Genomic DNA, 14176 nt, shown 5'->3' with positions numbered 1-14176 from the left:
CAACCGCCCTTTGATCCCTTCCTCCTGTACTAGCATTTTGCACTCCATCGGTGGAACGTCCGCAGCATGGGTCATGCAGCAGAACGCCAGGATAAATGCCTGCTTATTCTTTTTCTCAACGGCCACCGCTACGAGGTCCTCAGTGGTGTAATTAGGCAGCATATATGAATGCAGCTGGTTCCTTACCATTACTACAGCTCGCACCCGTCTTTCCGTTTGCGCGTAGTAAACGCCAAACCCGCGCACGCTACCCTGCAAAAATCGCGAGTACTCCATGCATGCATGTATGGAGTATTCGCTATGGACCAACCGAGTGCTCCAAAATTAACCACAATCCATACAAAAAATATGGTCAAATTAACATATATAACGCTCGGAGCTCAATGTAATATCGAGAACATTGCTGGATGTTGGACCAATGTATGTAGGGACATTTCCCCTGTTGGCTATCTGCAAATTGGTTTGCAGGATGTAACAAAATAGATATTCACCTCTCTCGTTCGCATCTGCGCCTATGACCAACCGCCCTTTGCTCCCTTCTTCCGGAAAACGTTCCCCTAAAAATATATAATACTAATTAACACCCGTATACAATCCTGCGATTCCGTAGTCAACTCAGGAGTTGGCGGGACCTTCTAGGATATAAAATAAATAAAAACAAAATAAAACTTGTTATCAGCAACAAAAAGTGGCAGTGCAGTGATCACAATAAACTTGTAGAACACCACCCACAACTTATTGAAATAAGTGGCAGTGCAGTGATCACAATAATAAACTTGTAGAACACCACACACAAAATATTGAAATAAGTGCCAGTGCAGTGATCACAATAAACTTGTAGAACACCACCCACAAAATATGGAAATAAGTGGCAGTGAAGTGAACGCAACAGGATTGTAGTGCACCACCCACAAATAGCGGACATAAATAAAAAGAGATAGTGCAAAAAAAAAAAATAGGCACAGCAAGGCAAAGAGAATACGACTTAAGAAGGGCAATGGCTCAGGATCCAGCTCAAATGGCACCAGTAAATCTGATCGAGGAACTGGCAAGACGTGAACAATTGGAGGCGCTGCGGGCAGCATACCTGGAGCTGCAACACAGAGCGGACCATACGAGGACGGACCGGCTGTCGAAGAACATCGCCCAGATACCAATTTTCACCGGGCGAGGCGATGTATCGGTAAACTCTTTCTTCTCGAGCACAAAATACCTGCTGTCAACAATAGACAACGAAAACGAGAAGAAGGAGGCGACGAGGATGATCTTCTACCGGACCATACAGGGCGAAGCGAAAAACGTAGTAATAAATATCCCTCGCCCAGACGACTGGCAACTGATAAAAGAAGTGTTAAAGATGAGATATAAGCCCGACACGGAGCCTCACGAGATCTACAAACGGATCACAGCCCTTAAGGTGAACTCGGTAAGTGAACTGGCTGTTGAAATTCAAAATATCAAGTATAAAGCCGATGAGCTTATAGTATACTATAGGGGAGGTCAGGGAATAGATCTCACTAACATAGATAGTCTCTTAGTAAACACAACGAAGGAGATGACACAGGGCACGTTGCTAGACAAAATATATGAATGTAGGGAATTAGGCCAAATTATATCCATAATGAATCAAAGAAGATTCGAGGATACGTGTATCCGACCCGAATATAGAAAAATATATAGAAGAGAAGAAAGGTATAGAGATTGGCCGAAGAAAAACTATAACCAAACGCCACAAGTTCCAAATAAAAACACATGCCAAGGCGAGAGAAGCTCTGGTAATTTTAGAAATAGTCAAGGAAACTCACCACAAGTAAGACAAAATCAGCAAGGGTCATACCAAAATAGGAAAAATGTGTCATTACAAAGGAGGCAGAGTCCTCAAAATTATTACCAAAATAATAACTACAGAAGTAGTTCAGATCAACTTCAGAGGTACCCAAAGGTAGGAAACCCTAGGCCAAATTCCGGTCAAAATTGCGGTAATCAACCTAGGCAAGACCGAGCGGAACCGATGCAGATTGATAATTTAGAAAAAATTCGGGCAAACCAAGAAGAAAAGAAGAATTAAATAATTGTGAATATTATAGGACCCAATTTAATGAAAACCCAGATGAAGAGGAGCAAAATTTTTTCGAGGACCAGCTCGGACTGTCTTCCCACCATAACGCTTACATTGCGGAACAAGAAATATTTTGCTCTGATTGATACTGCAGCAAGTATACGTTTAATCGATAGTGATATAAACGATTTGAAAAAAATGTTGCTGAAGAATCCAATCGCATTTAGTACAATAACTAAAAATGATATAATTAAATATGAAGTATTGACGGAAGCCCCAACGGAATTTAATCTTCCGAATTATGCAAGAGTTAAGTGGAAAGTAACTCCATTAAAAGGCATCGATCTACTTCATTGTTTTAACACAACAATCAATTTAGTGGATGGATGTATAACACTTAATGAAAAAACAACTTAGTTTGAAAGTAACCCGTATAAAAATCTTGAAATTCATACGTTAGAAGCAAACAAGTTTGACTGGAGCAGAATATGACTTGACCACTTAAACAAGGAAGAAAGAGAGGAGGTTGAAAAAATAATAAAAAGGTTTAAAAACTTATTTTTTAAAGAGAGTGACCAACTAACAAGCACGACGAAGGTCGTACACGAAATTAGGACGACGACAGACGGACAGATTAACAGCAAATTATATCGATATCCCCCACAACATGAAGCAGAGGTGAGGAAACAAATAAAAGAAATGGAAGAACAAGGAATTATAAGAAAAAGTAGCTCACGATATTCTAGCCCATTAATTGTTGTACCCAAAAAAAAGGATAATTCTGGAGAAAGGAAATATAGAATTGTGATAGATTACAGAAAACTGAACGAAGTAACAATAGATGAAAAATTTCCTCTTCCTAATATTAATTCAATTTTGGACAAACTGGGTAAAGCACAACACTTTACACCATTAGATCTAGCCAAAGGTTATCACCAAATCTTAATAAGGGAACAAGATAGAGAGAAAACGGCGTTTGCAACACCTCACGGGTTGCATGAATTTATTAGAATGCCATTTGGATTGAAAAATGCTCCGGCAACATTCAAGATCTAATGAATGAAACTCTAAGAGACTTCAATAAAACATGTGCTGTGTACTTAGATGACATTTTGATATTTAGTACATCCCTTCAGGAGCATGTAAGGACAATAACAGAAATTTTTAAGGTGCTAGAAAGAGCAAATTTAAAGGTTCAAATGGACAAATGCAATTTCATGAAAAAAGAAACTGAATTTTTGGGGCATATTTTAACAGAAAATGGCTTAAAACCAAATCCGGATAAAATAAAGGTAATAGAAGCGTTACAGTTACCTAAATCGGAGAAACAAATAAAAAGTTTCCTAGGAGTGACAGGTTACTACCGGAAATTTATAAAAGACTACGCACGAGTAGCACATCTTATAACAAAATACTTAAAAAAAAAAACGTAAAGATCAATACTAAGGATCCAACCTATATAGAAGCATTCGAAAAATTGAAAATACTAATTAGTTCTCACCCAATTTTGAGATATCCTAATTTTGATAAACCATATACTCTAACTACTGATGAGTCGAACTACGCAATCGGTGCCGTTTTATCACAAGAAGGGCATCCGATATCCAGAACACTAAATGATCACGAAAAAAATTACTCTGCTACAGATAAAGAATTTCTAGCGATTTTATGGAGTGTTAATTATTTACGACCATACCTTTACGGAAGAAATTTTACAATTTTTACAGACCATCAGCCAATAAAATACCTACATGCTAAATATAAAGGAAAGGACATGTCACCTAGACATCAAAGATGGCTTCTAAAATTAGGAGAGTATCAGTTCAACATAGAATACTTAAAAGGGAAAGAAAATCAAGTAGCAGACTTTTTGAGTAGAATAGATAATGAAGTTGACAAAATGGAAAGTGTGAAAGAAATTGATAAATGTAGGGATTTACCAATAGTCAAGGATAAGAAAATTGATTCGGAAACGATAAATAACCTAGAAGATGAGACTATGGCTACAATGCATTCAGCGGAAGAAAATCTTCAAGATCATTTTTTTATCAAAGAAGAAATTGTAAACAAATATAAAACACAAATTATTTTAACTAATAACAAGATCGAAGAAATGAAACAATTACATGGAAAAAGAATACTTTTTATAGCGGAAAGCGATTTTAATACAATGGGAGAAATCTTTAGAAAGTATATCACCAAAGGATCATTATATAGGATCATGGAATATACTCAGAGCTTACCGATACGAAATATAACATTGTGCAACAGAAGTTAAGGGAAATGTTTTCAGATGACAACCAATTAAAATTCTATAAATGTACAATGAGGGCAAGGGACATTGAAACCGAGGTAGAGGCAGTGAAACAGATATCACTGTACCACGTAAAAGAGAGTATGCATTCTGGCATCCAGGAGACATATAATAAAATTAAAGAAAACATTTATTTCCCACAGTTAATGGAATTGGTACAAATAGTCATTAACCAATGTGACATTTGTAAAGAAGTTAAGTATGTTAGAAACCCCATCAAACGTTAATTTTTTTACACTGAAACACCATCGTATATAAATCAAGTAATACATATACACTTACGTTATAAAGCGGTTCCATTTTCTAACAATAATAGACAAATTCTCCAAATTTGGAGCAGTATATGCCTTAACAGATAGAAATCACATCACAATAACTGAACAGTTAGAAAATCATTTTTCTAAAATAGGAAAACCAGAGAAAATAATCGCGGATAATGAATTCAAAACAGTACGTTTGAAGGAATTTTTAGATCAAGAAAGAATCGAACTACACCTGACGAAACCTAATAGCCACACAGGAAATGCAGATATTGAAAGAATGCACACCTCTGTGGCTGAGATATTTAGGATAATATATTATTTGAACAAGAAATTACCAATCAATCAAATTATGCAAAAAGCAATAAGAACTTATAATGAAAGATATCAATCAACAATAAAAGGTATCCCGGTAGAAGTACAAAATGGCAAGATTAGTAAAGAAAAAATTAGACAAAATATGGAGTTATCTATGGGAAAATTTATCCATAAACTTAACAAGAAACGAGAAAGCTACGTAGAAACTAGGAGAAGAGGCTTTATAAAATATTATAAAGCATTAAGGCACAACGAACAACCAAAATATAAGAAGAAAAGTCTCAATGGTATTCATCCATGTAATATTAAAAGACCTCTTCAATTTACAGATAAAAATGATGATAATAATGATGATAATATTGATGATACAATGGACATCTAAATCCTATTGTGAGATCGTCGTGACTAAAATTAAGGATCAGTCAGGATTTACAGACATTCAATTTAAGACGCAAGAAATCGTGAAAGACACTGAAATTATCTTACACATGATTAATATAACCAGGATAGAAGACATTTTAAACAAAATGACGGACAACGTAGTATCAACCAAACCAAAAGACCTTTTATTACTTGAAATAGCACACACAAGGAGCAAATTTCTAACGCTAAGACCGAAAAACAAACGACACAAGCGAGGGCTGATAAATGCAGGCGGTACCTTATCAAAATGGATATTTGGTACGATGGACGACGAGGATAAACAGGATATAAAAAATCACCTCTTACAAACAGGAGAAAAAATTAATAAACAGGTCTTTATAAACGATTATTTTAGCAGCACCCTAGAACAGATTGACGAGATTATAAATAACGATAAAATTAAAATAGATAAGGACTCAACCTTATACAAAAATCACTTGATGAGGAATATGAAAGAAGTTTATATTTAGAGCAATTAACAAAAATTTAACTGCTGAAAACTAGAATAGAACAGATACTTTATAGCATAGTGGCAGCCAAGTACAAGATAATACACCCTAATATCGTAACATGAATGAAATAATGAACTACAATCTGGAGCAGCATTTTTTAATAATACATTTCTAATACTTAGTATAAAAATACCTGTAACTTTTGTAAATGTTCAAGTTAGATGCATTATTCCAATACCAAACGATTCATATCATGAGATTGACTACGAAATCGAAGAAATTTTTTAATACAACAACAAAACGTATAAATTTGAAGAAAATAAACAGCTAGGAAAATTAAAGCCAAGCACACATTGTATTTTAAACTCAAATTGCCAATTTACTAAAAACAAAGAGCTAGAAATAATAGAAATTGATATAGATACAATTCTTATCAAGAATGCCCGAAACTTATTAATAAATCAAACTTGTACAGAAAATACAGTTATTCTAGTAGAAAATAATTTGTTACAATATACGAACTGTTCACTAAAAATAAATGATTATTATTTTTCAAATTCAAAAGAAAATATTGATGAAAAACAATATACATTCAAAATTAAATGATACGCAATTTTACAGAAAAAATAACTTTAACGGATGTCATTAAACTTAATAAAATAAATTTACAGAGTATTGCAAGCTTGTATAACCATAGCAAAGTTTCATATGTATGCATCGTAAGCATAATTATTATAATAATAATGGTTGTAACATTTTAAATTTTTAAACATAATAAAGTAATTATAAAATTAAATAGTAGAATTCAGGAGAATTCCAATCTAAAAGGGAGGGTAGTTGCGTATAATTCCGCTACTCTACCAAATAAGGTCAATAGCTCGCCAAGTTATATAAGTGCAGAGTCAGCAGCAGACGATATTGACCAATTCATTTTAAATTTTTAAACATCACAAATAAACAAAAGTATTAATATCCGGTCTAAATTAAAGTTGTCAACTGGCAATTCTGGGAATTCTGCTATTTAACAAAACATTAAGTAGACAGCTAGTTAATTCTACTTAGTAAGCAATAATATCATTCATTTAGCAATAAGCATTAATATTATTATCAGCAAATTGTAAGTTTCATTATTGACTGTAATAAAGTGAAAGATCAGTTTGATTCAGAGTCACACCCTAGTCAGTCGTGTTGATTTTCTTAGCGTATTCTGCCTTTGGTTTATATCTTCCTTTTTAAAAAGCCCCTCCGCGACTTAAGCAACGAATCTCGCGCGCTACCCTGCAAAAATCGCGAGTACTCCATTCATGCATGTATGGAGTACTCGCTATGGACCAACCGAGTGCTCCAAAGTTAACCACAATCCATACAAAAAATATGGTCAAATTAACATTGCGATGTCCTAGGACTGGACCATATACTCCAGTTCCGCATTACATCCGAGTAATCCATGGAGTACCCACAGTCCAATTAACATCGTGTAGTGATTACAATCGTTAAAAATGAGCAATGATCGGCTTACAATATGTTCGTGCAGAAACATGAGTTGGTCCATTGCTGCATTACAGTGGAGTATAATGGTAAGTACTCCAGTGGACCAAATGGTCCAACGATTTTTGCAGGGCAAGTTCAGAAACTTTTCCTCCCGATGAGAGCCACTGCTACTGGATCAGCGCCACGTCAAACGAACCCTCATCAAGGGTTAGGAGTTCGCTCGACGCATAATGAATGGCCAAGTGAATTAAGTACTCAAAGAAAAGTATCCAAAACTCGCGGAAGAGGAACGCATACTCCCCAAGGAAACGCGTGTCACTCTTGCTCAACTTCGTTCTGGATACTGTAACAGGTTAAACTCTTACCTATCCAGAATCAACCCCGGCATACAAAATGTATGCCCCGCTTGCAATGTGTCCCCACATGACACCAACCATCACTTTAATTGTAATGTGGAACCAATGCCTCCAACACCCCTTTCATTATGGTCCACCCCTGTTGAAACAGCAAGTTTCCTTGGACTCCCGTTAGAGGATATTGATGACAATTTGTGATCGGTCGCGGCTATTAGGTGGGGCGAGCATTGCTACAACAACAACAACAGTAATTGCTTTTTTCGGAAAGCAATTGAAATAATCATTGGCTATTAAAAGGGCATCTAATTAATTGATTACCAATGCTAATTCAAATTTAACAGATCTGGTATTTTTGAGCAGAACATCTTTCTGCATTGGCGGCCTTCGGCCGCGATTATAAAAAATTACCCTGGGTGGGTCCAACACCGGTTTGGAGACCAAAACTATATCCGCGCAAAACACCTTTACCCACAATTTTTTTGTGGGTACAACAAAAGCATCAAAATTACAACAACCACATTAAAATAATCAATTTTTTTTGCAAATATCTCCGGAAGGAAATTTCCGCTTTCGGATTCCTGATCCTGGGTCCAGAGCGCGTCGTTGGACATCTCTCCCGATATTTTTGGAGTAGTTTTAGCAGTTGTGAGCTAAAGTAAAGAATTACCCTTTGCGACACAAGATTTGGTAACGTTTTATAAGACGGTGCACCACCTAATTTTTATCGACCTCCGTTTTAAGAATCCGAAAACGGAAATCAAAAATTTTATTTCTATCGAAAGTTATTCACAAAAAACCGTAAAATGACCCCGAAAGGGTTCGAAATATGGGGACTGATCCATAGTTTTTTTTGCCTAGAACACCTTTCTGCGTTGGCGGCCTTCGGCCGCGCTTATAAAAAATTACCCTGGGGTCGATCCGACACCGGTTTTGGGATCAAAACTAAATGCGCGCAGAACACATTTTTGCATTAGTGTGTGTGTGTGTGTACAACAAATATTACAAAAAACGGTAATAGTGCAGTTTACGGTACCCACCGAAATTTGGGCCAAAATTTTCGAGTGAGGTATCAAAATACGCGTATACACGTCTAGATCAAGAATCCGAAAGCGGAAGTTAACTTTTTTTACCCGTTCAAAAGATATTAACGAAAAACTGAAAAAAGACCTCGGGTCCCTCCGAAACCGGGGGTGGGATCCATAGTATTTTTGCGCAGAACACCTTTCCGCGTTGGCGGCCTTCGGCCGCGCTTATAAAAAATAACCCTGGGCTACGCCATGCCAAGTCCGGGTGTGTGGTATAACCGTGGCTACCGCCACGGTGATGCACAATTTTGTTTGTGGGTATAAACACAACAACAACCACATTAAAATGGCCAACTGCAAATATCTCCGGACAGAGATAAAATTTTTCTTTTCCGCCTTCGGATTATTGTTCTCGAGATTAATACGCATCTTTTGATACCTCACTCGAAAACCTTGGCCCAAATTTCGGTGGGTACCGTAAACTACACTACTACCAAATTATGTGGTGCACCGTTTTTTAAAACGTTACCCAAAATTTTTGTTTTCCGTTTTCAGATTCGCAATCCTAGCACCAAAACACGGCTGTTGACATCCCTTCCGTTTTGGACACGTATTAAAAGTTCGATGCTGTCGTATAGAGTTACCGACACCTCTCCCGATATCTTTCAGCGCAGTTTAGTGTGTTGTAAAACGTTACCATACTTACCAGTCACTTGACCATCGGCAGTGTGCTCCTCTGTATTGGCAAGCTGCATATTCATATATCCATCCACAGAAACCAAATATCCCTTATACTCATGACCCCATTTCAACTTTATTATAACCGCTTTCCCCGTTAAGCCATTTAGAAATGGTTTCGGATTTATTGGCATAGCAGCAGACATGATGGCTAATGTAAATTTATTCCACTCGATAAGAGAACACCGGCAAATAAAGAACAAAACGCGTTAGGAATTGGTACTAACCGATACATTGTTTTTTATTCAAGATTTATCGATAGACATGGAGCAAATTTTCGCAAGTCATGCACATCACTATGCCATTGAAGATGCCTACAAATTAACTACCACATTCTGTTCGGCGAATTCCAAATAGGTTACTCCCCGAAGGCTTTGGGGAGTGTTTTCGATGTGATGGTCCTTTGTCGGATACAGATCCGATACGCTACGGCAACACAGCACCATTAAGGTGCTGGCCCGACCATCTCAGGAACGATTTATATGGCCACATTGAACCTTCAGGCCATCCCTCCCTCCCCACCCCCAAGTTCCATGAAGAGCTTGGGGTCGCCAGAGCCTCGTCTGTTAGTGAAACGGGATTCGCCGCTCGAAGGTGAGGTTTACAATTGGGTTGGAGAAGCTATATGTTGCGCTACACAACCCCTTGAATCTCTTATTGATTTGTAATTGACTATCGCTGTCTCATTCTGTATCTCTTTCTATCACCCGCTGAAGATATGCGCCTCCATATTGAACACCCTGTCAAAAAGATAAAAAGTAGCCATATTGAACATCCTGTCAGGCAGTTAACAGATAAAGAGCGGTACGCAGATCACAAGTAATTGCTCAAGAAAATTTTAACCTTTTTTCTTGCGTGAAAAATGGTAGTATGGAAGTTATGTTGACGTATAATTATCCACGGTGAATAGTGAAACAAGCAAGAAGAAGACCACATGAACAAAAGAATGTCACTTCCCTTATAAGTGCCCGTTTCTCCTCCGCCGTGAAATTCACTATGCGCTTTTTGCGTTTTGGTGCTGCAGCTATTGTTATTTCCATTTCTGAAATAAAATAATAATTATTTATTGCAGAAAAATTAAAAAAACATGCGCTTACCTAATTTTTCCAGTTTGTTTACTTTTTTCTTCAAAAAATATATGGCACTTGACATATTTCTTGCGGAAACCGGTGTTGCCGTATTCAAATTTGATGGAAAAATAGTAGTAAAGTAGCGTACTAAATTTCTTGTAAACTGCGTACTACCTCAAGAAAATTTACCACAAGGAATTTTCTTGAGCATTTCTTGAGCGCGTTTTATATGGAATTTTTACTTTCGTGTGATCTGCGTACCGCACTTAGGCAAGGTGCACACGAGGCTCCGCGTCATAGACGCGTACAAGATATTTCATATAGCTACAATTTTTCTACGCCTCAAGATCTGCACACGAAGCTACTTTCGAGCGTCGCTACAAGAAGCAAACAATTATTGAAAAAAATTGAAAATTAAATTTCTTCAGCTATATCCGTCCCCGAAACCAAAGGAAAATAGGTATTAACCGTTGTTTGCATCCTCGTGCCTTTGTAAATTATGAAATGCAATTTTAAACCACCGCGGACTAGAGAAAAGGGTGATTTCTAGTTTCCAACACTTTTTAGCCTTTTAAACGCTTCAACAATGTCTAACCAAGCTGTTGTGGTGTTTAATACTCTTTTTCGCTTTGGCAATATACCTTTCACGCACTTTTATTAACTAAAGTAACATTTTTTTTATCTAATTACACAAATTTGCATACAAAAAAAATGTGAACAAACATCTTGTTCTTCCTTTTTTTCAAGCGTACGTACGCTCAGCGACCAACATTGCTGTACGCTTAGCTACACGAAAATTGCATGCTTTGTCGCTTTCATGCAACTGACGCCTCGTATGCAGCTCTCCATTCAAATACATGTGTTCGGCATCTAAGCGTACAAATTTCGCCTGCAGTGTCTATGACGCGTAGCCTCGTGTGCACCTTGCCTTAAGGCCGAATTAAACATCCTTAAGCTTGGTACGCAGATCACAAGTAATTGCTCAAGAAAAATTTTGCCTTTTTTCTTGCGTGAAAAATAGTAGTATGGAAGTAATTTTGACGTTTAAAAATCTACGGTGAATAATGAAACAAGCAAGAAGAAGAGCACATAATCAAAAGAAATATAAAGAATGTCACTTCCTTATTAGGGAAAGTATTCGCAAACATATATTTTTGATAATTTTCTGTCTAAAAATGTTGTTATTTTTCTAGAGTGGTCCTCAAATTGGTCAGCTACACCACCAACAACAATTGCCGTCTGTGTTAAATCTCCATACCAGCAAACCGATGAACAGCAAATGCCACCGCAACTGGGTCCAATGCCACGACAGCCTAGTCTAATGCAGTCAAAATCCGGTCAAATGCCACCTCAACACCATATGCGCCAGTCATTTGGTGGCCGTGAGCAACAAGGTCCTCCAGGTATGCCGCCCGCATCTACTGGACCAGGTGGGGCAATGACACCACATCCAGTTATGCCAAGGTATATACCACAACAGCAACCGGGTTATACAATGCCACGATAACAGCAGCAACAACCTCCCCAGGATGGCTATCTGCCAATGCCACAAAATCCGGGCTATCCACCACAACCTCAAAATCCAAATTATCCTCTACAACAATCAGGTGTACCACGTGGTTACATGGGTCAAATGATGCCACCAACACAACCTGGACAGACGCCAATGCTCAGTCAACCACCCAAGCCGGGTCAACACCCAATACCCGGACACGTCCGGACGTTCTGGTTATAATGTATGCTAATACAACTAATAATTTAAAAATTTGCTGATGATTATTTTTGTGTTATTTTCTTTAGCAACCACCAGCAACTGTTACTGGTAAATATCAACAGCCGCAACAGTATGATCAAGCCCGACGCCGTTTAGATCCCGATCAGATGCCAAATCCGATAAGCGTTATCATTGAAAATCAAAATAGCGCTGGTGGTGCTTTTATTACTAATGAACAGGGTTTATTACCACCATTGGTGACCACAAAATATGTGGTAGAAAATTAGGGTAACTCCTCGCCACGTTACGTTAGGTATCGATAATCGAAATTAATGTTTTGTTTGGCAATTACATTGATCTTTCTTCTTTGCAGGTCTTCTTTGTATTGCATACCTGCAACAGCTGATTTATTAAAAACAACAGCTTTGTCCATTACATTTACCGTCTCACCAATGGCACGCACGGTTGAGGGTGAATATGAGCCACCCATTATAAATTTTGGTGAATTGGGTGCAATTAGATGTAATCTTTGCAAGGCTCATATATACAATTTGTAGATGCTGGTCGTCGTTTCCAAAGTCTTGTGTGTAAAGTAACAACAGATGGTAAAAAAATCTTTAAATTTTGCTTGTGTTCATTGATCCATATTTTTTCTCAACAGTGCCAACTGAATATTTCCAATATTTGGGCCACACCGGACAGCGTGTCGATAAATATGAATGTCCTGAACTTGTATTGGGTACGTATGAGTTTTTGTGTAAAAAATGTTTGGGTACCGATAGCTCTCAAGGTAAACCTCAACTCATATCCAACATCAATGCCTCGCAATCAATTGTGGACGCTATACGCACTACATTGGGTCCACGCAGTATGGACAAGCATATTGTTGATTCCAGTGGTAAGGCCACAATTTCAAATGATGGGGCAAGCAGTATGAAACTATTGCATATTGTGCATCCAGCCGTAAAACTCTAGTCGACATCGCCAAATCTCAAGATGCTGATGTAAGTTTTTTGTTATATCAGAATGTGTAGAATAAAAATGTTTCTCTTATCAGGTCAGCGATGGCACCACTTCAGTAGTACTTTAAGCAGGTGAAATCTTAAAACAAATTAAGCCATATGTTGAGGAAGGCGCGCATGCACATATCATTATTAAAGCTATACGTAAAGCATTACAATTATGCATGACCAAAATATGGCATGGCTGTACATGTAGAGGCGCCAATCAAAGGAATAACAACGTGCTTTATTGGAAAAAGGCGCTGCCACAGCAATGTCGTCCAAACTTACTCATCAACAAAAAGATTTATTTTCTAAAATGGTTTTGGACGCTGTACTTTCCTTTAATGGACCCAAAGTCATACAAAAAATATAAAATAGCAAAATTAAATATAGAATTGGAATTGAAGGCTTTTATTCAGTCTATAAATTTCACTTTCAGACAATGTATGTATATACAAAGAAACATTGAAAACTAAAAATAAATATACATACAAACAGTGGCTCCGAAATCTATAATAGAAGCCACCTAAACAAAAGTTGCAAAAGTTACAGAGAGTTAATCAAACTTTGAAAAACGGACATCAAAGTTTTCACCTTTTTTGGCAGAGGGTCTAGCAAATTTTTGAGTACGCAGTTTTGTAGCCCAATCAATTTCAAAATAATAATGTAAATGCTAGAACGGCTAAAAAGTTTATCTGAATTTTCAGAACTCTTTTGTAGAGGCATTTACACCATTATTCTGAAATTGATTGGGCTACAAAACTGCGTACTCAAAAATTTGCTAGACTCTCTGCCAAAAAAGATGCAAATTTTGATGTCCGTTTTTCAAAGTTAGATTAATTCTTTGTAACTTTTGCAACTTTGGTTTAGGTGGCTTCTATTATAGATTTAGCTATATTTTGCAAATTAGAGTGCCTTTTTGTTATGCAAATTATACAGCCTTCCTGTGATG

At 37.2% G+C, this 14176-nt stretch overlaps 1 protein-coding gene and 1 long non-coding RNA gene across 3 annotated transcripts in view; one reads left to right on the top strand and one right to left on the bottom strand.

Annotated features, from left to right (window-relative positions):
- The window catches only part of SmF (small ribonucleoprotein particle protein SmF), a 33110-nt gene extending 23453 nt beyond the window's left edge, over positions 1–9657 (bottom strand). The window contains exons 1-2 of one of the 2 annotated variants that reach the window (XM_067782025.1): positions 9405–9657; positions 492–557 (exon numbers count right to left, since the gene is read on the bottom strand). In XM_067782025.1, coding sequence (XP_067638126.1) covers positions 492–557; positions 9405–9582 — 244 coding nt within the window. In that variant the 5' untranslated portion in view covers positions 9583–9657. The remainder of the gene's footprint in view (positions 1–491; positions 558–9404) is intronic. The other variant, XM_067782026.1, reaches the window with a different exon arrangement.
- A 1941-nt stretch (positions 9658–11598) lies between these two features.
- Positions 11599–13877, top strand: LOC137249933 (uncharacterized). The gene is made up of 5 exons (XR_010952627.1): positions 11599–12242; positions 12307–12533; positions 12594–12825; positions 12882–13224; positions 13278–13877. It is a non-coding gene; the product is annotated as an uncharacterized lncRNA (long non-coding RNA).
- Positions 13878–14176: the final 299 nt, after the last annotated feature.

The sequence above is a fragment of the Eurosta solidaginis genome, chromosome 4, assembly GCF_040869045.1.
Source record: "Eurosta solidaginis isolate ZX-2024a chromosome 4, ASM4086904v1, whole genome shotgun sequence".
Lineage (NCBI taxonomy): Eukaryota > Metazoa > Arthropoda > Insecta > Diptera > Tephritidae > Eurosta > Eurosta solidaginis.
The sequence above is the reverse complement of the archived record's forward strand: the minus strand, read 5'-3'. Positions and strand labels throughout refer to the sequence as shown.